General features: G+C 45.8%; 1 protein-coding gene across 5 annotated transcripts in view; it reads left to right on the top strand.

The window, feature by feature from the left end:
- Nucleotides 1-24,134, top strand: part of gro (TLE family member transcriptional corepressor groucho) — a 113,117-nt gene that overhangs the window by 81,248 nt on the left and 7,735 nt on the right. For all 5 annotated transcript variants that reach the window (XM_086993760.1, XM_022812431.2, XM_022812430.2 and 2 more), the window contains 3 exons: nt 2,189-2,295; nt 12,373-12,481; nt 21,376-21,513. In XM_086993760.1, coding sequence (XP_086849886.1) covers nt 2,189-2,295; nt 12,373-12,481; nt 21,376-21,513 — 354 coding nt within the window. The remainder of the gene's footprint in view (nt 1-2,188; nt 2,296-12,372; nt 12,482-21,375; nt 21,514-24,134) is intronic.

The raw sequence follows: 24,134 nt of genomic DNA, 5'->3' as shown, positions 1-24,134 counted from the left end.
GAATCGTCACCCGGTTAGAAGAATTGGCGGCCGGGACTGTGACGGACGCTTACTGCTGCTAACACTACCATCGTTCTTTTCGGACTTTCGTCATCATCCTTTTCTTGCCTCTCTTTCCCTGCTGTCTTCAATGCCAATTCGACTCAGATCGCTTGGCGCGGTCGATAAGGTGATTTTCTTCTTCACGCTTCCCCCATCTCTAGCGAATCACCCATTCATCCCAGATAAAGCCCCGCGAGCAAGCGCGGCAGTTCACACTAAGAGTGCCGACTCGTATCGAATCAATGCTGCGGCCGCAAGCATGTACGGTTATGGCCTACGACAACCACAGCCACATAACCTTGCAGAGCAATGCCGTTCCGTACGGCAATACGCGACAGGAGTTAGGGATATCTCTTTCAAACTATCGAGCAGCATTTGTCGATGCAGCCCGTCGCACTACTGCCAATTACGTTATACATGTCCTAGCTGGGTTCATACCCAAACGGTCTTAGCTAATTGTTGAAAGCGCTATCTGGTCGTCGGAGGGTTATAGTTGTTGTTTTACGGTGATAGTTTAGTGGCCGTAGGCTGGAGCCGATGGGACAGGCAGGTCGGCCAGTGGTAGTGGAGACGCTTGTGGTAACGATCACGTCAAAAGACAGAAACAACTGGAAGCCACTTTAGTAGTCAGTGTTTACGGCGCAGTAACGCGGCGCATATAATGAGCCTGTAGACAATCGATGTATCGTTGTTGAATTATTATCGCCGGAATTAGCTGGCATCGATCGTTTTTCTCCGCTCGAAGTCGATACGTTGAGAGTGAGCATCTTTCTGGCTACTAGCGAACCATAGCTCGATCTCGTCTGATCGTTCGGTCTGTGGTTATGGCTGATTGTGGCCGCGGGATCTCCGAGTATTTAAAACGCAACACAATTTGGATAAGCACGAGAACTCAATTTAGAATAGGCCAATCGCTGGGGGAGCAGGGAACCACTGGAGCGTGATTCGTGCGTGAGCGGGTAGCAGTAAGCAGAAGTCCGGCGACATTCATAGGGGAGGCAGCTGCTATTTGGCGCTGTGGTGGGGGCGCAAGGTCGAGGGGAAAAGACAGATCGAAACCTGGAAAACTCTAGTCGCCAGCAATAGCTCACAATACGAATGTGCTAACCGGTTCGTTGTTGTCTGCAGTACTTTTTGGCCGGATTTAATGCTTTTCGATAACTGGGCAACACAGTCACGTATTTAGCTGCTTCAACTATAATTGATTGTCAGTCGATGTGAACTGATATTTAGGACGGGAGTTTTTAGATGAATTGAGCTCAACACGAGCTTTTTCGTTCAATTTCAAAACAAGAGCGAAAGGGGAACAATCCTGTTTGTTCGCTAGGTGTCTGGCAAGCTCCGAAGATGATTCTGTGTCCCCGTATTGCGTTCTGCTACACTCAAAACGGCGGGCGCAGGATTAATTTCGGGAAAGCGATAACTGGTTCAGAAGAAAACCTAAACCGTGCAGCTAAATATGTGCAGGTCTCCGAGAAGGAACTTCCGTGAAATCTACAGGGTCAGAAAATTAATTTTCGCGCCAAAAAACTTCCACAAAAAACATGGCTCTCTGAGAGTGGTTAGATTCAGCGGATTTTTTATTGTGCTTTTTCCTGATATTATATTTTCTTTTCTTTGAACGCGCATGCCCTTGTCGTTTCTATTTACATACGTACATCTCATTTTTTTTGTTGAGCACACAATAATGAAGAATATATTCGGTATATATATATATATATATATATATATATATATATATATATATATATATATATATATATACATACACGCAGAGATTGTCTGTATGATTTTGCACGATTCTTATCACGTCAACAAATGCCTAAATAAATAGCATCGTATTATCAAGCATCGTCTTACAAAATCATCATCATACGGATATGACTAGAAACTTTCGCAAGTATCTTTCGCTTTATAAAAAAAAGTACATAGTTTTTGCACGCTGCGGAAGTTGAAACGCACTCAGAGAGCTTACGTATAATGTCATCTGCATCTACTATTGTTATCACGGTCATCGTTAGAAATGTCTTTTTAGGTGAAAGTAATCGCTAACCATTTGTGTATATGCGTTTGTGTGCGTCTGTTTTTCTATACCGGACGTCTCCCTCCCCCTCGTATGGCTGGCTTGTCCTTCATTGACTTTTAGGCGGGACCGCCCGGCGGACAGCCTGGACAACCCTTCAAGTTCACCGTAAACGAATCATGCGACCGAATCAAAGAGGAATTTAGTTTTCTCCAAGCTCAGTATCACAGGTAAGAAAGCTGAGGATCGCACGTTTATTATATCGACTTGATACTCATACTAAAAAGTACTTAGCGAAATATATGTAGGTAAACAATAGCGCGGGTGTACGTTCAATAGCATCTTCCGCTTAGGCAGAGACCGCATTTGTATTTCGTCATTATATGCTGTCGCATATCTTCGTATAGTGTAACAATTAACAGAGATATTCACTAAGGCTCACATTGTGATTTGTGGCAGATAAAACAAATACTGTGCTCTACGCTTTAGGATGGCAATGCTTTTAAACAACCACTGATGATATATGTATTAGCTTCATGAGTATTACGAGTATCTAGCAGTCGTCGGGGCAATGGAGCCTATTATCTGTCTATCGATTGCAAAGATATACTCTTTGGCTCTTTTAGCCATTTCTTCACTTTATTATGTGACAAAAACAAACTCCAGTATGAACGACCTAGCAACTACACTCGAGTTTGACGCTGGTGCCCTTTCCATGAAGACCCGCGTTCCATGCAGAGACGATATTGAGACTCGTTACGGTTCCCTGATGTTATCGTTGCTGCAGACAGACAGGGAAAGGGGCGGCAGAGAGAGAGGGAGAGCGAGGAAGAGAGGGAGAGGGAGGGAGGGAGGGAGGGAGGGAGAGAAAGCCTGACCGACCGACCGACCGACCGACCAACAGACAGACAGACCCATCTGAAATACGACGAAGAATAACGCGCAACAAAATAATCCAGCCGTCATCCGACTCGCCTGTCCCGTCGATTGGCGCTTTCGACTCGACTATAGGTAAAAAAAAAATAGAGAATTTGTTGACGATACGAGCAATCTCACATGTTTCTGCTGCCATCAGAAATCGCCCGCGAGCGCTCGACAATAGACAATGCCATCTCTCCGAATCCAACGTCTTTAGGCCCCAACATCTGCTATTATAAATATAGCTTACTGTGAATGCAGCCATTGATAAGTACTAAAATAAAGTGGTACAACGAATGCCCATAATAACAATAATAGTACATGGTCAAAAAAGTTACTCCTCAACCGCGGCCTCTTGTCTATCGAGTCCACTCTATCGGCTTTCAGTTATGACGACAATGGACTGAACAAAAACTGATATATAGAGAATGTGGTATCCGACTGATCACAGTTTGAAATGTAGATATTTTAATTAAAGCAATGCGACGATTATGTGTCGATATGGATGTGATCGGGTGAGAAAATAGATAGACCTTGACAACAGCTCAAGACTATGGTGTATAACAATTCAACGGGTAGCGGCTTAAGAGGCGATATAGAAAACGATTTTTATAGTTCAAGTGCGTTCGAGTGTGGCAAACGCGGCAACATGGGTAAAACGGGGGGCATCATATAAATTGTGTACAACTGACATGTCGCCTGTCGGAGCCCCGGCCGTATGTATGCAGGGGAGGAATTGTGATGGAACGATAGGACAAGCCGCGCTCGGCCTTAGGTCGTGTCTCATTGTGTTCGCCACAGGTAATCACCGCGATCAATTCAATTCGAAATTGCCCCTATGGTAGCCAAGAAGCATACGATTACATCAGTAGAGTGAAGAGCGCTGGAACCGGATCGCGTGTTGGTTACTGTCGACTTATGGGAAAGGGGTAGACGTTAACAACAGATAGAAGTGGAAAAACAGGATAGAAAGGTTATTACTTGAAGCTTGTTGTTGTTGTTGTTGTTGTTGTTGTTTCTGCGCCAAGTACAATGTAACGGACAGCTAATCAGGACAGACAAACGCGAGAACGGCCCAGGCGCCCACAACACGCAACAACTAGTGCGTAAAGTTCCGTGTCCCTCCTGGGTTGGCTTTTGGGTTCGACAACGACGGCGCAACAAGGGAAGGAAGTACCGTACGTTTATCTAAGTAAAAGATGACATCCTTTCAACATTTTTTCATGCACATATTATTCTGGAATATAGAATGCCAGCTGCTAGCTATCCAACGCACTCGTTGACAGGTCTTCCGGCATCAGCCACGCAGTGCAAGATAGATGAACTCTGAGTCGAGGGGAACGATCGGCAGATCGACAGCGGGATGGCAAAACGACCATCGCTGCCACAGTCATTAATCGCTAGTCGGCCCGATGGTTACTCAACGTATCACTGAGCGGTGGCAGCGCCGTTTCCCCATCTCGAATCTTAGCGCTTCTTTGATTAAGCCTTGTATCCTGCTTGCTTTGGCTGTCTGTTGAATTCGTTGCTGTCGTCGTTGTCTCAGTTCTGGGCAGCAGATAATAGTGGGTTGTATCCGTGGGCTGACCGGCGCGGACCGTTCAACACTCGAAGCTAGCCTATGACGACCCACATTTGATCTCGTTGGAACTGCTGCTCACGGGTGCAAACTGAACTTATTTCCTGTGCCTGGTAGTTGCCTCTGCTACTCTACAGCGACCCTAGTCGATTCGGTAGCCTCGCTAGCGACCAGAAGTACTATCAGCCCCCATAGTTGGTCGACTACCCGTCTGTCGTGGCCTAGGCCTGCAGCCCAATGACACTGTGTGTCTCTTGAGAGTGGATACCTACTTCGATCTATGTGCGGTTTCTCGATGTATATACTGGCAGTTGTGGGTCTGACCGAGTGCACGCATCAGTTTCGTATTATCGCAACACCAGCCTCGCCGGTACCTGCCACTCGGAGACGCTGCGCCTCTTATCGCTGTCGCCGTATGCGAGAACGTGTGTATCGTCATAATGGACGTGCTATGCTTGACAATCTACATTTTGCGCTTTAATGGTGATGTCGCTACTGCTGCCGCTCACTGCTATTTTCCAGTGCCATTTTGACGTTACCTCTCACCATTAGAAAAGTGAAACAGGGTTGAACTCGGCTGTTGCTCAATCGCCTATTGCCGCTCTCGTCCATCGCGTCGTTGTGCTAATGTTGCCTCTGCGGCGGCCGTTCGCCTGGCGCACCACTCCGATAAGCAGTGACCACCGTACGTGCATCAATTCTGCTAACCAATAAGTAGATCAGTAACCTGGATGTGGCAAATACCCTGCTCGCCATTTTTCCTGCCGGTAGCGCAAAGCAGTGCCAAAAGGACAGCAGTTTATTGTAGCAACAGCTCGATTTACGTAGCTGTTATGGTAACGGGGCCATCTCGTCCGCTGGTGCCGTCTGAGCCTTTGACGCGCTGTTTAACCCATTATCTCTATATTTAGCTTTTTCCCGTGATTCGTGCGCTCCCTGCTTCTTCTGATACTTCTGAAATGTTTCAGCTCTGCCTAATCAATTCTATTATCGTACTCGGTTGTTCGGTAATGTACTGGCAAGCAATAGTTGTTTGGTGACCGTCGTCTAACTGGCCCCCACGGTTTGCTATCGATTTGCTACCACTTTAACACTGCGACAAGGCGTGCTCTTGCTTGACAACGAAATTATGAGCCTGCTCCTGCTGGTGAGAGTGCAGGTCGTAGGTTGGCGACTAACAACGACCAACTCTTTCTTTCCCATCTTCCCGTCGTTCTCACTTGCTAGCGAAAAAGGTGTAATAGTCAAATCGTCTCTTCAGCTGAGTGCGAGCAATACCGGTTAAAATGCTAATGGAAAACGGTCTTGTGAGGCGTGGTCTGTTCGTGCTCGTCGGTGTGACAATGCTTCACACTGATGGTAAGCACCAGGGGTGACGTATGCTTCAATATGCAAAAATATGCATAACTTAGTGATCAGCAAAAAAACAAAAGTAGTTTAGACCTCGTACCTTGTTATCACTGTAGTAGCAACGGGTCGTCACTCAACGGCTGCAGTTGTATGTTGAGTGCGCCGAATCCCATGTGCAAGCTCAAAGGAACGAGACGCATAGGGTCGAACTGCGTCTTCGAAGCGCCGCTTGTGATCGAGCTTTTATTGCCTCCTTCTCTGCTGCTAGCCTTCCGCCTCATTCGATTTCTAGAACAAGCTATCTCGTTTTTCTTTCATGAGTTGATGCTGAGGTACATGCCGCATCGAGGAGAATCGAACATGATAAATCGGCACCATATGGTACGTCGTGGCGCGGTGCGTTCCGATTCAACCCACTTTTTTCCATTATTTTCGTACAGCTGAATTGTGTTTTTAGACACACATGTCTCCTATGGTCATGCTCGTACCTACACGAACATCGTGAACGATACAGCGTGGGGGGTTCAACGGGAGACAAAACGTTCCGGTATCGCCATCGCCTCGTTGCGCCGCTGGCGCGACAAGTACTGATCGTGCTTCGATGTCTGATGATGCACGAACGAAGCACATGCGCACTGTAAGAGAGTGGGAGAGAAAAAAAAATAAGTCTGCGGAACAAAGGCTAATTCTCACTTGTTCTAATAGTATAGTATGTACTAGGTATCATCAAGCGTCGCATAAAGGCGAAATGCCAAGAAAAAGAACAATCTATTTTTTTCTTCCATCTCTTGAATATTGTTTTGCGCTTGATAGACGTCACCAAATGTCTGCTTTTCTTTCGTCCGGTTCCTTAACCGGCCTCTTCTTTTAATTCGCTACCTTCGTAAAGGCAAAATGGCGCTTTGCAGCACCTTATTCGAGCTGAAAGTGGCGGGTGGCTTGATACGCCCCCTTGAACTGCACTGCAAGCGGCATGTCTGCGTGCTGTTTGAGGAGGGATATCAAAGGTAGAGGTTGTAGGCACGCATGGCCACGGAGAGGCCATCTTGTAGCGTTGCTGACTGACTCCACTGAGCGTCGGTGCAGCTGCTGCTATTATTTCTTCTGCCACCCCTGCCTGTCGTACAGATGACGGCGTTCAACAATGATGCAACAGACATGGCAGCAGGCACGAAGCTCCTATATCTCAAGTGGACAGTTTCGGTCGCGACTGCTGCAGACGGACGGGATTAATGGCTGGCCGGGAGCCCGTCGACAGTAGTTGTTCAGTGGACCACTTATTAACGGATCCGCTACCGAAGCGCAGGTGACAGATGCGCTTCTACTCCGCTACCGTCAATAAAACGGCTGGCGGCAGTGTTTCGCTGTGCACGCGTCTCTGCTTTTGTAAAGTGTCGTGCCTATATGTGTATATAAGTTATTATATTTACACCTATTATAAGAGGGTCCTCTTTCTGCTTACATATTCGATACGGCCGCTTCCCTTTATGGGCCTTTTTCGACTGGAAGCTTTTTGAAATCAATTCCCTGTGTTTGCAATTTATCATATCAAACATTGCTTTCGTTTGCAAATTACCGATTCGTGTGTCGTACGTGGGCGCAGCACGACTTAAAGCCTTGTGGATGGGAAAAAGCTAGCTCCCATTTCTTATTGCAAAGCACCTCACGCTGCTGGTGTAGCAGCAAAACAGGGTAACAACATCTGCAACACGGTTGAACGATTATAAGCGACTGAGCAGCGACGGCCACTTCTCTTTTGATCGTTTGCCGCTCTCAGTGCAATAATTCGTATTCTGTTTTTCCTAGTTCTATTTTATGTCATAGCAATAGATAAAGCAGATTTTATTGTACACTCGAAGCAGCCGGGAGATGCACAATACTCTCGCTTTCCGTCGATTCTCTGTATTGGCCATTCGTTCCGCGTGAGACAATAGCCACGTTTCTTCGTTTCCAAACACGAGGGACGGATGCCTTCTTTAACAATCAATATGTTCATTTGCCGAGACGCTTCGTTGCTAAAAGCTGCAAGGAGACAGTGAAAACGTAAACATAAAGCTCTCTTCTATTCTGCCACGGTTACACACAAGCCCAGTTGTCTTGACAGGCGCTGGCCCTATCTGTTTATAGGCGTCAGCGACAAGTTGTTTGCTGTTGCCGCCGCAGTGTCGTCGTTATCCTTATTTCCCTTTGATCTTGTTCGCCGTAGTCATCTTTGGCGTCTCGTCCATCCGAGCCTTCCGTTCTCCCGTTGTTCTAACTGGCAGGCCTGCTGAGGCGCATTAGTCTAACAACACCGCACCGACTTAGATTAGTCAGACAAGTGAATGTGTTGTCTACAAGGTATTACTTCTAGAGTAATAGTACTGTTATAGTTTTAACACTGTTACGGTCACTATTTGAGCTTAGTGGAAGCTGCTGCTGCTGTGGCAGCAGAGGCTATAGAAAAAAACAATGGCTGCGAAGCGTATCCTCGCTGGAAGTAGCTGCCGTAGATGGCCGTAATGGTAGAAAGGTGGATGGTAGATCGGTAGCATTGCTTAAGCAATATCTACTTGGCGACCCGTTACCCAGCCGCTCGGGTCGACTGCTGTATTCGGGCGCCTTAGACCATGGACGATAGTGGCCGATCACCTGATGCGGCCAAATGTTTGACTCTTTGGCCATAGACCCTTCTTGTATATAGAACGCAATTCGCGCCGCTACTATTGCCATTGATAGCGGTTGGCCGTTAGGCAGCGTGCTGATGTTATGGTCTTGTGGTGATAGTTGCAGTCGACAAGGGCTTTCTTGTTGTCGCTATTGCGGTCGGGCCTCGGCCTCTCGTAGCCTGTTGCCGCAGCCTGCCGCGTTCCTTACCTGTCAACCTATCTATGAGAAGTACTACTGAGAAGAACGACTACAACCACAAGAGTAGTGGCTCCCACTTTTCTACGGACTATCTTCTCAGCGCTCTTCTTCTAGAAGAGCATATACACACACACACACACACACACACACACACACGCTCGCACATTATCGAATTTAGGCTGGCTGCCTGTCGTCTGCGGTCATCGTTTCGCTATGGCTGCTACTGGCGCTGCCTCCTAGCGAAAGAAAATGAGCGTTGTTCATTCTCGTTCTGACAACGTTTGCGACGCCGAAGTCGGCATCAGCATCGGTGGCAGTAATGGTTTCGCTTGCCCCATGAAAAACGGACAGCCAGCTGGTCGATAAGTGAATGAAGCTGCCGGACAGACGGGAAGATCGACGGGCAGACGGAGCTGCAAAAACAGTGCCGCTCTGTGGAAAGAGTGATCAAGCGAGAGAAAAAGTCCAACAGAACACTCGCAATTAATGTTTCACGTCTTCTTTCGCGCTACATGCTTTCGCTATGCCGGTGGAAAATAGCTAAGCCGAGTCTGCTACTAATGCCCACGGTAGCTATTGCTACGGCTGCGGTTAGCCCCATTTTAACTGAAGGGCACCACCGCCATTTTATCTAGCTGCTTTACTATAAACATGCCGTAGTGAACGCGAGTTGGCGTCAAGCACAGGGAAATACACAATCACGCGCTCAGACACACATGCAAACTCATAAGGACAGAGTTATAAACATCCATATATATATATAATAATATGTGCTGTAGTATATAATGCGGCTGACAGGCAACGATAGGGCACGCCTCTACCCGTCGAAAGCATTGCCAGTTGCTGCCAACGAAAGATATCACCCTTATTACTGTTATAATTTCCAGCAGTTGTCAGTAGGAGCCGCGGAGGGTCTTCCTATAAACAGACAAACCGACACGAACGAGAGATGAAAAAGGGTCGTACCGCAGCCGTCATCATGGCCGTCGCCACTCACATCTATATCGTTACAGGATCCCCGTGAGCGCGAGGATCACTGCTGGTTTACCACGCTGATGGCTACGGCAGCTCGAATATCTTCTTGGGTCTATGCCCCAGCGCCGGCAGTGGCCGATTCTATATAGTTCGTCTACTTTTTCCACTCTGACCTCTATCGCTGTTGCTGCTGCGAACGTTACCTCCGTTGAAGTATTCTGCCGCTGGCAGTTGACGCTGCTACAACACTTTTAGCGCTGCTCGCCCCGTCGTTGGCGCGTGAAATATGAGCAAATGAGGAAAGGCTAGAACGCGAGAAAGAAGAGCTCTAGCAATCAGAAGGCAAAAGCCAGTGTGGCGCCTACGGCCCAACAGACGAATGGGCCACTGCGTGACAATTCAAGAAGAGAACAGAGTAGGACAGTTCGCGCAGGCAGCCATGCAGATGACGAGTGACGCGGGATATGGGTGGGGTAATGGGCGATGCCATCGAAGAAGCTGGTCCTCGCCGCCGTTGTTTGACGGGGCAATGCGGCAAGTGGTTGGGGAGTTTGCAGTAAGTAGCGACGCATATGGCAGACAGACCGAGGCTGGAAGATAGAAGAAGCACGATACGAAATAATAACAACGACAATGCTCAGGAAACAGCGTCCGCTCCGTTGCGTTCGGTCTTGTCCTTGGCTTGTCCAACTCAGTTGGCCCGGTTTGTTCCCTCTGTCTCCTCTTGTAGCAGCAAATCAATGAGATACAGAACTTTCGTTTGTGCATACGTCTCAGCTGTGTCCACTGCAACCGTGCTTATATAATAATACTCGCTCTAATGCTACTAAGCCGATACTACAGGTAGCTTTGCTTTTTTGCTCATTACAAGCCTATAACACATACGTTCCGAGGCGAGCGCTATTGTGTCCTCCGTTAACGTTTCGCGCAAGTGCCGTCTTGTCTATCTGTTGTTATTCAAAGAGCGACAGTAACCCGTCACTGAGTATCGGGCCTGCAATAAAAAAGCGCCAGCAATGGCAACTCAGTTCGATATGCTATTATGTGCGCATGTTTAAAATGCTGATAGATGCTATGATGCCCCTATTCGTATATGAAAAAAGATATAATCAGCCGAAAAACTGGCAATCAGGCTGCTTAAACGCACTGAACGCTGTATGGATACGTGCAGAGCGCTCAGCATCGTGCACCAATTAGGGAGACAATCAGGATCAGGGTCAGCGCAGGCTCATTCATCCACTATTATGTTACGCTTAGAAAATGGAAATGATATTTGGACTGGTTTGAGCATGAGGTACAAGTACACACTACGGACGACAGATGTGGTATCGGTATCCTGATTCAGACAGGTCATCAAGAGGCACAAATTAGCAGACGCGAGTTACTACGATCAATCGATTATACACAAAAAACAATAGGTGTTTGTCGTCTACAGTCACGAAGGGAATCCTACAGAATGAACTATATACATTGGAACGCAGTTCTAAACTGGCAAGCGCAGTGCACCCCGCCAAATAGAGTATACTGGTGTTTACCTACTGAGCACAAATGTACACATTTGTAAGCCAATAAGCGAATTCGTCTGTCTCGACAACTGGCTGCATTAGCTGACGAAAAATGAAGCAATGTTTGTACTCCCGATGCGTAAACAGACGTTTTTGTTATATATACATATACCGATTATGTATTAACAATTTGCCCCACACAACCCTTCTCTTCAACTCGAATCGAACTATGTCACTCACGTTATGTGAGATCAAGGAACTTTGCTTTTAATTCAATAATGTGCCCTTCGGCGGGCAAAGCTTTTAGGAAGTTACTGGAAAAATATTACATTGTAGATGAATTATAAAGATGTAGGAACCCCCCCCTGCGCGGCATCGGATCGAACGATACTCAGTCGCCGCTTAAAATACGGGCATCGTTTATTAATGCAGTAATATAGCGGAACGTTTATTTTGACGGGTGCGTTCTTGACGAAGTATAGTATAGGCGGTTTCTGTTTTTTTGCCCCCCTTGGCAATAAACGAATCGCTTTCGATATTATCAAATGCTTATCTGCTAATGCTTCGGCAAAACAACCATTCCTAACCTAATGATGCTGCTTGCGAAAGCTAGCGGTAGTCGTACGTATCCTATTTATAAGCCGATTTTATGCATTGCTTTATTATGGGGCAATTGAGCCCACGCGTTTACGGTGCGTGAATTCTGTTGTTGAATTCCAACATTACATATGCCTATATAGTACTATCATCATAAATGGACAACGTATTTGTCGACGGTAACATAGGGCAAATTATATAGCAGTCTGTAGCGAGGGAGGCCTCGAATTTGGGTGATTATTTACACAGGAAGAATGTTTAGATGTGCTACTGTGCTATCGATTGCCTACTACGGTTACTGGTCGTCATTAGGGAAATTCGCTAGATCTCGTCGTGTTATGAGTAGTACTTTGGTTTTTTCAAAGCAAAACCAATACATAGAATTAATAGATGGACTTAGTTACTCGACCTTAACGAGCGTCAACAATAATGTTTATTTATAGCGACATTTGCTTTCCGACACACCAGTACAAGCAAATAGGTTCTGAGTTACCGTATAGCTAGCAAATAAACAATTTCTGATTTTGTTTTTTCAGTTTGAAGCTAGAATGCGACAAATTAGCGACAGAGAAGACGGAGATGCAGCGCCATTACGTGATGTACTACGAAATGAGCTATGGGCTCAACGTTGAGATGCATAAACAAGTAAGTCTAAAATCACCTCTAAAACTTACGTAAGTTTGACGTCTAGTGGAGTGCTGCAGGGTGGCCGATGGCAGCAAATCAGGACGGTTCGAAAGAAGCGGTATTCTCCTTAGAGCCCGAAGGGCCGACGCACGGCTGCCTGGGCATCGAAGATACACGATTTCTAACATAGGATCAGCGCAACAATGATTCATCGGCGACGGTGAACGAATTGTATCAGAGTCAGAACAATATGCATGGATCTATTATAGGGATCGATCAGATTCAATTACCCAAGCTGATCTTCTGTTACTAAGTTGTGGCCACACGTTGATTAGCGTTCACGGTCAGAATTCTTCGCTCTTAAGTCGACTGGTGCGTGACCGACATATAACTGCTCTCTTTGCAAAAATATTTTCTTCTCTGCGGTTGGGCCTGCCGGTGTCTAGATGGACAGCTACTAACTAACATCCGGCACTGGAATGATGAGCTTTTCTCTTTTATGGTCTATCTGGTGACATAAAATAGACGACGGCTGAGTTATAGGACTGACTTCAAGTATCAGCTCTTGTTAGTGTCGAGTCCACGCACTGCAGTCGACTGAAGACTTTGGCTGAAGCTACGCTTGGATCGGCAAATGGAGACTGCGACGATCCTGAAGACCGTGACACAAAGTACAGATATTATAAATAGCCAAGCGAGGGTTCTTGAATTGAGATTCGGGATTGTCAATTACTATTACTATCATTGTTATGCGTTACTGTATTAGATGATATTTACGTTGGGTAACTGTGCTCAAGGTGGGCGTGCTCTGTTTATCCAAGCAAAACCAAAACCTGATGGGTATTAAATTGTTATATAATTAACATTAATCAAATAATTAACAATTAATTAAATTGAGTGGCCATTGTAACAGCTAGGTAGAAGCACCTTTAACGGGGCTGGATGTATAATATGAAGTTTGTAATCTCAATCGATCAGAAGACACGGTTTCCTACGCCTCAAAAACCCATATGCCCATGGAAGCTATCTAATCATGAATGTACTCAGCAACCGTGGGATACCGTGACCATAATCTGTGTTCTTATGATTGATTTCGTATAGTATTAGCGGCTACGATGTTCGTGTCTATTTGCTACTATACAAAACTGTTTCTTTTATCATACAGATTCTGAAGATCGCAACAGATAACACGTTATGTATACGAGTTGTACAAACCGACCAAAGCTCTACTTGCAGATTACGCATTTCAGCTCTTTAGCCTCCTCGAGTTTGTTTCTCGTTCAGTCAATAGCGGTAGCATAGGAGTCTCTGTGTAGCTAACTCATTAAGACGTACGACGATTAGTTTGAAACAATTTCTTTCTTGGTCCCTATATATCTCCTTATATTAAATGTGTCAGGGGATGAAAGGCAAGGCTTGACTTATTGGCTAGCCAGTTATTGACCCGGGTATTCTACAGAATTTGTTGCCCCCTCAAGACAAATAGCTCGTTTAGCTAATTAGGACTCTGACTTAGGCCCAAGGCGGTTAGTGCTATCAGTATACGTAGTTCCTTTTATCGAAGCCACTGCGCTCCTAATGAATCTCGTGCGCTTCCGCGCACCTATCAATCCACCCTATTTCCCCAGTTGATTTGTTCACTTGGTTGACAAGGCCGTTGTTAAGCTGTTGGTACGCTCCAGCTGTACTGCCAGTAACAGCTTTGTACTTGCCAACCATGGCAGGACAGAGTAAGCGCGGGCAGTGATCGGTAGTGGACCTAGGACGGCCACAGGATCAGTGCTGAACGCAGAAGGGATTGACAACAAATACAATCAGCCCTATCAACCGTGCCATTCTTCTGGATTAATTTCAATGCGGTTCGAATTCTATGGGATAGCTGTTGTTCTTTGGGGTGGACTTTGGGATGGACTGGGCGTGGAGATTGGTGGTAAGAAAATGACGTTGCAGAGGACGCTTGTGGCGTCGCTGCGTTGCCGGGCCAACGAAAACGGTGATGATGATGATGATTAATTAATTAATTGCAAATGGCACTAACTAGAGCAAGCTTTGTTACGCCTTGTAGAATATTGTGATCACTAATTACTGGGTAGTCATATTCGAAAGATCTGCCTTTCATTGCTACCACTATTGCTATTCTATAAAGTTTCTACTATAGTTGGTGGCGGCACGACGTTGAAGACGTCTAAAACTTAATGACACCTAACCTTTTACCTATCTCATAAGGTTTCATCTTTTCGCACAAGACTCTCTCTATCTCTATCTCCCTCTCGCGACGCACTACACGCTACGCCGCTATTGCTATCTAAAACTGGCGGGGAAAAACGATCCAGGCAGTCGCGGCTGCGAAAAATAGAAACAGCACTAGAACCAACAGGAGGTGAGGTAAGTGATAAGGGCTACGTGTGTTACCACTCAAAACGACATGACATATACTGCTCGATTTTACCACACGAGATCCACCACAATTTTGACGTTTCCAGCAAATAACGTTTGCCGAGGTCATTCAGGGCCAAGAGTGCTAAGTCCGGCGTGTTTCGTGAACTACAATACGTTACTTCACACAAATAGCCGAGATGCTTTGCCTCCTTTGTACCGATTAGCTGGTCAAGTTGTCAACATTTAGTTGTTACTAATTTGGTTGTTTATATGATCGCATTCGTTGTTATTGCTGTACTTACTGTTGTTGTAATCCTTGTTGTGGACATTGGGCTCTTCGATAGAAACGTGAATCACTAACGACGTTGACTAACATCGTTGGCTATTAGCCACTGAGTCTAGCTATCTCTGCCCTGCTCACCGTGGTGAGTAACATTGATTATCATGTCTTTTTACATGTAAATGGATATACTGGTTCATTTGCAAAGGTGCTGGCAACAGATAACGCCTGTAAGGACCGGTAGCTCTAGCTCGCCCCAGTGGCAACGCTTCCGCAGTGCCCCAGGCTTGTGAGGCAGCAAAGGAACGGTGCATCGCTGTTGACAAAAATCGTTTGGAAACGGCATGACGACAAAGTCTTCGTCAGTTTTCGAAAGGACGTTGCATCTGGGCTGCGATGTAGTACGGCGTCATCAAGTTCCGTAGAACGCTGCTGCTCTCAAAGGGATCCACTCAGAACTACATACGAGCTATCTGCTTCTTATTGACAGTACAGTATAGCACTAATTGATTCTGTTGAACAGACATGTGAGCAATAACAACAGCCGTGGCAACAGCATCAAAAACAACAACATGCTTAACATGTAAACCAAACATGAGTTGGTCTATCTATCTATAACAAGCGGAACGGCAGGAAACAAAAGTCAACGCCATCTTTAAATCGTTTGCCATTGGAACTGCTGCTGCCGTTAAGCGTACACGCGCGCTAATTTCCTCAATTCGAATTTGTATTATCATAATCGCACACGGAGCAACGCTATCAGCGGTGGCGGTAGGCAGACGGCGTTAGGTCTACTCGAGACTGAAGTGGACGATGAAATGAGAGACGAGGAGAGGGTGGCGGTAGATTGAGGGGGAAGCGGAATGATGACTGCGATTGTAATAATGATGATCATGACGGTATTGATCGTTGTGGTGGCGACGGTAGCGGTAGGCGAAAGTGAAATGAGGCTGCAGAGCGAAGAGTCGCAAAGAGTAATTTTACGCGGTGTAGCTCGACTCAAGAGCAGCTTTGTTGCGGAAAAGTCCAAAAGTAACAACAGTAATGGCCAAGGCCTGAAGGACGACGGAGTTGTTGTCTGGTGAACAGACGCATCGATGCAATCCGCAGCCTTTTTCGCTCTCGGACACAAACACATGGTCGGAACCGCAGACGCTGACGTGCAAGGTATAAGTAAGGATTTTTCAATGTGCCAGTGCGCGTAGATGCCTGCGCGCCGTTGTAGAGCTGCGTTCAATTAACGTCGCTGCTGCCATCTTTTCGGTCACCGTTTGTTACCACTATCACCACCCCTGTTATGGTTGTCGTTGTTGTTAGAACCGCTGCACAGTTGCCTGTAGGCCTTGACTCAGTCAGCGGTAGATTGGCGTGGCAGCCGTTGTGGCCGTTTGTCGGTCGCCCGGCCGCTTCTCGTGGTCTGCGGTAATCAACACTCTAGAATCGTCCGCGAACGAGTAATAACAACGGCAAAGCAGTATATATATATATATATATACATATATATAGAAACAACGCTGCGATCTGCTCGTCATACAATACCACGATAGTTTAAGCGTATAAATGGGGCGCGATCCAGACTAGTAGCAAGCCTTTCAGTCAGGTTCCGGCCAGATTGGCGACACTTCGAGCCGTTGTCGTAGTTGTCGAGTGAAATCATTGACGGGCCCTTCTGACTGCGTTGCGTGTGTCCACTCACTCCGATGTAGCTTGCTCGGGCCAATTTTTACTGCGTGTTAACTGCTTTCAATCGCTTGGGGTTGTCTGTTTGTCTAATTGTCTGACTGTAGCTAACCTTCTCGCAGTATAATCGACCAATACTGTGCTCAGTAGAAAAACGGGGACCAGAACAGTCTTACCACTCTCATCGGGTCATATACAAATATCCTCGAATACACTGGCGCAAACACACACACACACACACAGAGCGCTGTCAAAAACAGGATGAAACATTCAACTATGTCATTCGTCCGCCTGCACCGCCGGCGATTACTACGGTTGCCTCTGTTACCGTCGCCCTCGTGTCCGTCTCTGGTGGGTACGTCGACATTTCAATAAATGATGGTGTCTGATTGTAGCTTGGCGGTAACAACAAGGGGCCAACAAAAGCCGTCACGATAACAACAACGTTGATGATTCTGATGATGAGAATCTATCTATAAGCGAACAGTTTTTTAAACGGTGGCTTGTTTTAGTTTGGAGCTTGTGCTCCCTATTGTCACGGCATTCACAGGACGGCGACTTGTTATTATTCTGTTGAATATCAGCTGATGTCGTTAAATATTTTTATGGTAGTATCAGACTAATAGAGTGCATCTGATGGACGTTCTAGTCGATCGACCGAAATTCACCACGGAAAGGAAAAGATCAGTGCAGTATCTGGTTAGTTTGAAAAAACGAGGGTAAGCTTTCTATAGTTCTTCGAGCACAATGTTTAGTAGTTTTAGCGCGCAGCGTTCACACCAGCAAAAGCTTGCTACAGTCATCCAACATGTGTGAGTATGCGAGCGAAAGAGTGTTTTAACAAGACATTCGATTTTGGCTCGGCCGAATCGGTCTGGCTGTCTACCCTGTTTTTACAACAGAAAAATCAAGGTTTACACGAGAAAATAACGTTCACCGGAAGGATACATAACGAAAGCCTGTTACATTCATCCGATCAGACAGATTATCAGACTTATCTGGCCAGCAGCAGATCATTCAAGCTATAACTTGGTATGGTAGACTTTCCTGTGATGGCGGGTGCGTGGTTAGGGCCGTAATTGTCACTATTGTAGCTGCTTTATTTTTGACTCGTTTTTCTACCTCTGGGCCTTCTAGTAGTCGCTTGTCTAAGCTCAGCGTCCTATTTGAACTATATAGGGCACTGAACAAAAATTGCTGACTGCAAGAGATATCGGTTCGATCGTCCGAATGGCTTCAGGCAACTGCGATCTCACACACCCAATATAAAGATCGAAACAATGGCGTACATTGAATTCCCCCTACCTTATTTCTACTATGTACAGAAAAAGCACCGTTCTGCCTATCCTAATAAATATACATAGCGGCTTGTGGATGCCAAACGGTAACTGTGGGTAAGTGTGTTTTACGATCTGTTAGCCAGGTAGCTGCGGTGATACAACAGGACAAGTTGCCTTTTATAAATGTTATACATTGCGTATGAGTACTTGCAGGAGGCTTGTTTTAATCGAGTTTCGGCTCATTCCAGTCGGATTTCTAGTGCGGTCATGTCTTCATTTCGATTTTGCCTCCATGTTGTTATCTGCCGCCCGTCTGCCAACAACAGTAAACTGAATCAGGTGTCTAGACTCATGCAGTTGCTGGTCGTTGAGCTGTTCATAGGGTTCGTAAAGGTTCACTGGTTAGTAGCAAAGCTGCAAAGATTTGTGACCATAGTAGAAAGTGGGACAACTATATACCCGTTTTGTTCCATACGCACGTGGCAAAGACGAGACAAGGCTATGCCATGATCATTTCGCATCGACATTAGACCATAAGGTCTAACTACAGTGTGAGCTGTGTGAAAGCTAGTCGTGCCAGGGTTCAGCTATTCCCCCCAGTAGTTTCCCTCTGATTGTGGTTTTGTTACTGCTGCTGCTGCTTCCGTTAGGGCTGCTGTTTGTTGTCGGAGGCCGGTAATGAAATGGTCGAACAGTGGTGTGCGGGTATGCTACCGATCGAAAAAGGCCGACAGTATTGGTCTTCCCCACTGGGCCTCTATAATCTCTACTTTTGCCATTACTACCCCTGCGTGCTGCCGTTCATCCGAAAACAGCTCCCAGCGCTTTCCTGTCGATGCCGGCCTGTCTCTCCATCTATTGGCGTGCCGATTCGATTGGCCTATTCGTGTTTTTATTTATCTACGTATATGTGGTATGAATGACTCGTGCGACTCCGTGTGGCTCTAGCGATACGGGTGCTGGCTGGATACACTGCTGTTGCCGTTGCTTAACAGGCATATGCAGTCGTCGGCGCACAATGCTCAGCAGCCGTATTGAGACGGCCAAGTCTGATGGTTGGAGCTCATCGTTTCACTCAAAGAACAGCCGCGTCTTGGGGGGAAGGGGGCAATAGGTGACTAGTTAGGAGGGCAAGTGGACTAAGCGATGGCGGCTAGAGCCACACTTTCATTTCTTGGTCTGCCCAGCTGGTTTTGATAGTTAGGCGCGGGACTGAGCCGAACGCCGCTGCTGGTTGGAGCAATGGTAGCAGAAGTGTTTCGGTCAATAGACGCGCCTGGACCTATGAATGAACAAGCGGATGCAACGTTTAGTTACTTTGCTCGCTGGCCTATGAGCCCGTAGTGTTCCCGCACTACGGAGAACACAGCCAAAGTCGCAGTAGTTGCCGCCGTGATGCAGTAGCTGATGTTATCGGCGACCCAGTCCCTCATTCGCCAACGGAGCGGGCAGCATGCTAGACGCGTGATAAAGAAAAACTTCGATAGTGATATATGCATTTTTGGCTATTCTTATCTAGCAAGGCGATAGTATAGATGAGATGGGAAGCTAGCCACTACATCTCGAGGGTTTCGCTCAGTTTATTTTACTTATCCGAAGTTCAACGTGCTTTTCAACTTCCACAAACATGTGGCTTTCGTTGTGAGTCGCTTGATCGAGCAGCAATACCTTGTGGCAAAATTCGAGTAGAGAGATGTTCCGACGGTAAATAAATGATACATATATTTGTGAAAATATATGCAACAATGCCGATCTGTAATGATCATACCTTCTATCGCCATAACGAGGTGCATCGGTGCGTTAATGGTAAATAATAAACACAGGTGAGAAAATTGAACATTTTAAAATAAAGATGCCGAATAGAGATAGAAGTAACAACTGAGACATCTTTTGTTGATCCACAAATAGACATCAATCACGATGATATTTTGTGTTTCTACCCCCCCCTTCGTCATTTAAACCATTTTAATAATACAGTTCTCGAGCAGCGCTATCTTCAGCGTAATGAGATTGGTTAAATATAGAAATTATGATAGGAGCAGAGGAGCGTTAGTGGCTGAAGCTTGTAGACAGTGTAATTTTACAAAACGCTCAAGATCATATACACACAGAAACAGAGCTATATACTGGCAGATCTTTCGGAATGACGCACGGTCTGATGAGTCCCATTTACACGGACTGGGTCGCACAGATCAGTGGTGGGGGATAGCACATAGAGCTGCAGCCGAAGCTGCGCATGAGCACAGAACACAAACTTGTTTATACCGCTGCAAATCCATTTTGTATGATAGTCATTATATAAAGAAAATCCTTAAGCAATCCTTCGTGCGACGCCAGTGCCTTTTTGGTTGCCTCGTCTGCGGCCATTCTCGGTCAATTGAAGTCCGCCACTAGCGTGAAGATAACAATAGCAGCAGTAACAAGCACGCAACCATCTTGCAAAGCAACCGACTCGTCTCGTTTCGTTACTTATCTCGTATTATTGCGTACAATATTGTATTGGCGTACTGCAATATCAACGGTGAGCGCAAGAACACTGTCAAATATGCATGCATACTGTTGCAATCGGTGTCCAGCTACAACTTTCTGACGGTCTGCCTGTCAGCATAAGTACAACAATACGCGCTCAAGCATCGATTAGATGATTGTTCAGTCAGAATCTTTCTACATCGAGTAGAGGCACGGGGGATGGGGAGTGAGTGAACTAAACCTTGAAATGGACAGAGCAAGTGACCACTGGCTGGTCCTGCTAGTGACAGAACGCTTCAAATTGAGTCAAATTTAGCTTCTGTAAACTGGAAGGGGATCTTATCGTTGTTAAGAATTTTGTCCGGCAAAGATTTAGACAGCGGTTGTGCCAGCTAGGGCACTTGTTCTAGTGATAACCTGTAAAATAGTAAGACATTGGTCGAGCGGGTCGGAACGACGGACCGGTAGCCAGATGGGAGACTAATGCTATGACACTATAATATAACTGTAACTGGTAAAATATAACAAATAATTTAGCCTAACGTTGAATAATACATACATCTGTATAGCGCCACCCTGTCCTTAGAAGAACCGCAACGAGTCGACCGAACCATGACGGGATCGGATGCACGCCACAGACAGGACGGCAGAATGCTTCCCACAACTTAAATTTTGCTACTATTACTATTCTGTTTCAGGACCATGCCGATGACAGGTGCATTGATGATAGTGATTCATGTCCACTTTCGACCGTTGTGGGTATTATTACCTAATCGACGAATAGCCGTTTACGCTAACCTGTCTCGCTTCGATGCGCTTTTCAGACGGAGATCGCTAAGCGATTAAATGCGATCATCGGGCAGATACTTCCGTTCCTATCACAGGAACACCAAGGTCAGGTCGCCGCAGCCGTTGATCGGGCCCGTCAGGTCACAATGACAGAGCTCAACGCCATTATTGGAGTAAGTGAAATCGGAATGCGACAAGATTACACTTTCAACTGGACAGAACACGAACGAAAACCCAAATATAGCCATTGCAACAACAGAAATACTACATGTCATCACCAACTTTATACAGTAACATAGTAGTTAGATAAAAAAAAAAAGCCCGGTATCAAATGAATGCAATCGCATCCAAAGTCACCCACGGGCCCAAAATTTAAACAGAACCGTCGCCTCGCACTAGAAGCTACCACCAAAAAAAATACACCTCGGGCTAAAATCAAGCAGCCGTTAACGCTAACGCCGGCGCCAAATGTTCATGGCGTCGTTTCATTAAGTATCAAACGCGGAAGAGAATCAGCGGCCGGAAAAGCAAGAACAGTCAAGAAATACGTTAGATTAACAACGAATACATCGTGAACTGTGAATTGCAAAACTGTGAACTTCAAATTTACCAAGTTAAAAAAAATATCAGCAAGACACTTGTACACCCGAAATAGTGGAATTGCCTCTCGGTATTTTTCATCCAACAGTCACGGCGAAATACCTGCGTGTACTTCTCGACGAAATTTTGCCCCGATGGGCTATACAGTAGTAATCCTGGTTAATTTGGTCTACAAGCGCTACAAGAGTCCGGTGGCCATTCGGTACGCAGTAAACGCGTAACACACCCTACAACCTCCAGCAGCTACGAGCTGAGAAAAAGCTGAACATCCTGCGCTTATGCATCGTACCTCTTGCCTACCTTCTGTGCGATGCTTCATCTTCCATTCTCCACTTGGCTTTCTATTACTAGTTCGAGCGCTCAATCGCCTCTGACAGAAAAAAAAATACCGAAAAAAGAATCTGGTTGCTCCTACTTTTCCGTTATACTGCGATTCACCAACACAAGCAGCGCCGCCCAGTGCTCCAGCGTAATTTACATATATAGTAAAGCAAAAGTAGTAGTCGCAGAGGTAGCAATGCGACAAGAACTGGGGCCACTTTGCGGCCATTGGAGGAAGTACGTACGTACGTACGTATGTATGTATGTATGTATGTATGCATGTATGTATGTATGCATGTATGCATGTATGTATGTATGTATGTATGTATGTATGTATGTATGTATGTATGTACGTATGTATGTATGTATGCATGTATGTATACATACATATGTATATGTGCATGTATGTATGCATGTATGTATACATACATATATATATGTGCATGTATGCATGTATGTATACATACATATGTATATATGTATGTATGTGTGTGTGTGTGTGTGTGTGTGTGTGTGTGTGTGTGTGTGTGTGTGTGTGTGTGTGTGTGTGTGTGGGTGTGTGTGTGTGGGTGTATCTATGAATTGTGTGCATACAGAAACACAAAACACATATGGCCGCACTGATGCACGTACAGATGCTTATCTAATGCAGTGGTTTACTGAATTTCCGGCTGGTTGCAAGCCACTAATAGAAGAGCAGTGTCGGCTATGGTCCTTGGCTAGTGAAACTGGTGGAGACGAAGTAGTCGTTGTTGCCTTCAGCCGATCGGTAGCAGTCGCTCGTTCGGCCATCTCGTCGTCGCGAACAATTAAATCCTGGCGCATGTCGTCTTTTTACACCGGGATCGTGTTTACAGGCTAATTCTCGATGTATGATACTAGTGCGTGGAATTGCGTACCTGTCACAACACTGTTTCTTACAACATATTTATAAAACCGCGCTTACGTAAGCATGACCTCTTCTATGTCTTTAACAGAAATACATATATGAAGTTATATTATTAGCTAATATAACCACCATTTTGAACGAATCTTCAAGGACATTGTGTTGTATTATATTATCTCAAGAGGTATGCGTATTGCACGTATCCAATGGATATTGAACGTCAGTGACGTTCGTTTTGCTAGGAGCCAGCTAGTAGCCATGATATGAAAGAGATGATCTCGTTCGTATTGTGTTTTACCGCTGTCAGCGTCGAGCTTAAAGTAGGGATTTCCTCTTATCCGGTTCCCGCCGTCGCCTACGGCATATTCAACCGTTCAACTGAGCTGTCCAGACCAATTCACCTATACCTTACTGGTGTGCAGAATGACAGATCGTGAAGTCGTCAAACACCAAAATAAATTACCAGAACCATTTATTCATTTCTTTCTTGAAACGGTCTTCTTTGCTTTTTACTCTACTTTACAATAATTGACTGAAAAGGGAAATCGTTGACGCGCGTCCCGTCAGCTTCGGCATTATTATGTTGTCAATGTGAGCTTTGTCACGTTCCCACAGCTGGCCGCGGTGGCCACCAGCAACCCAACATTTTGAGACACTAGCCCAAAGCAAGGTTACGAGGGTGGCTGTCTGGTGTGTAGCAATAGTAATTACGGCTACGCTCAGCAAATTATTGAGCGACAGCGTCAGCCGTCCCTGTGGCCGATTCACCAACGATTGTTTATGCTAGAAATAGGCTAGTAACACGACGCCATTGGGTTTATGCTATTCACGTGCATAGTCATCGTATAGTCAGTCCTATTAGGCCCACCTCGAATTTGGCCGCGTGGATAATTTTGATTTTAAAGGAACTTTCGTACGATACTAATGATTTTCTACAACAGACGATGTTCGTATACTTCTCTGTCGAACTGTCTCGGTCGCAGCGTT

This window comes from Varroa destructor, unplaced genomic scaffold, assembly GCF_002443255.2.
Source record: "Varroa destructor unplaced genomic scaffold, Vdes_3.0 BEIS01000006.1, whole genome shotgun sequence".
NCBI classification, from domain to species: Eukaryota; Metazoa; Arthropoda; class Arachnida; order Mesostigmata; family Varroidae; genus Varroa; species Varroa destructor.
Note: the sequence above shows the minus strand (reverse complement) of the source record. Positions and strands in the feature narration are given on the sequence as shown.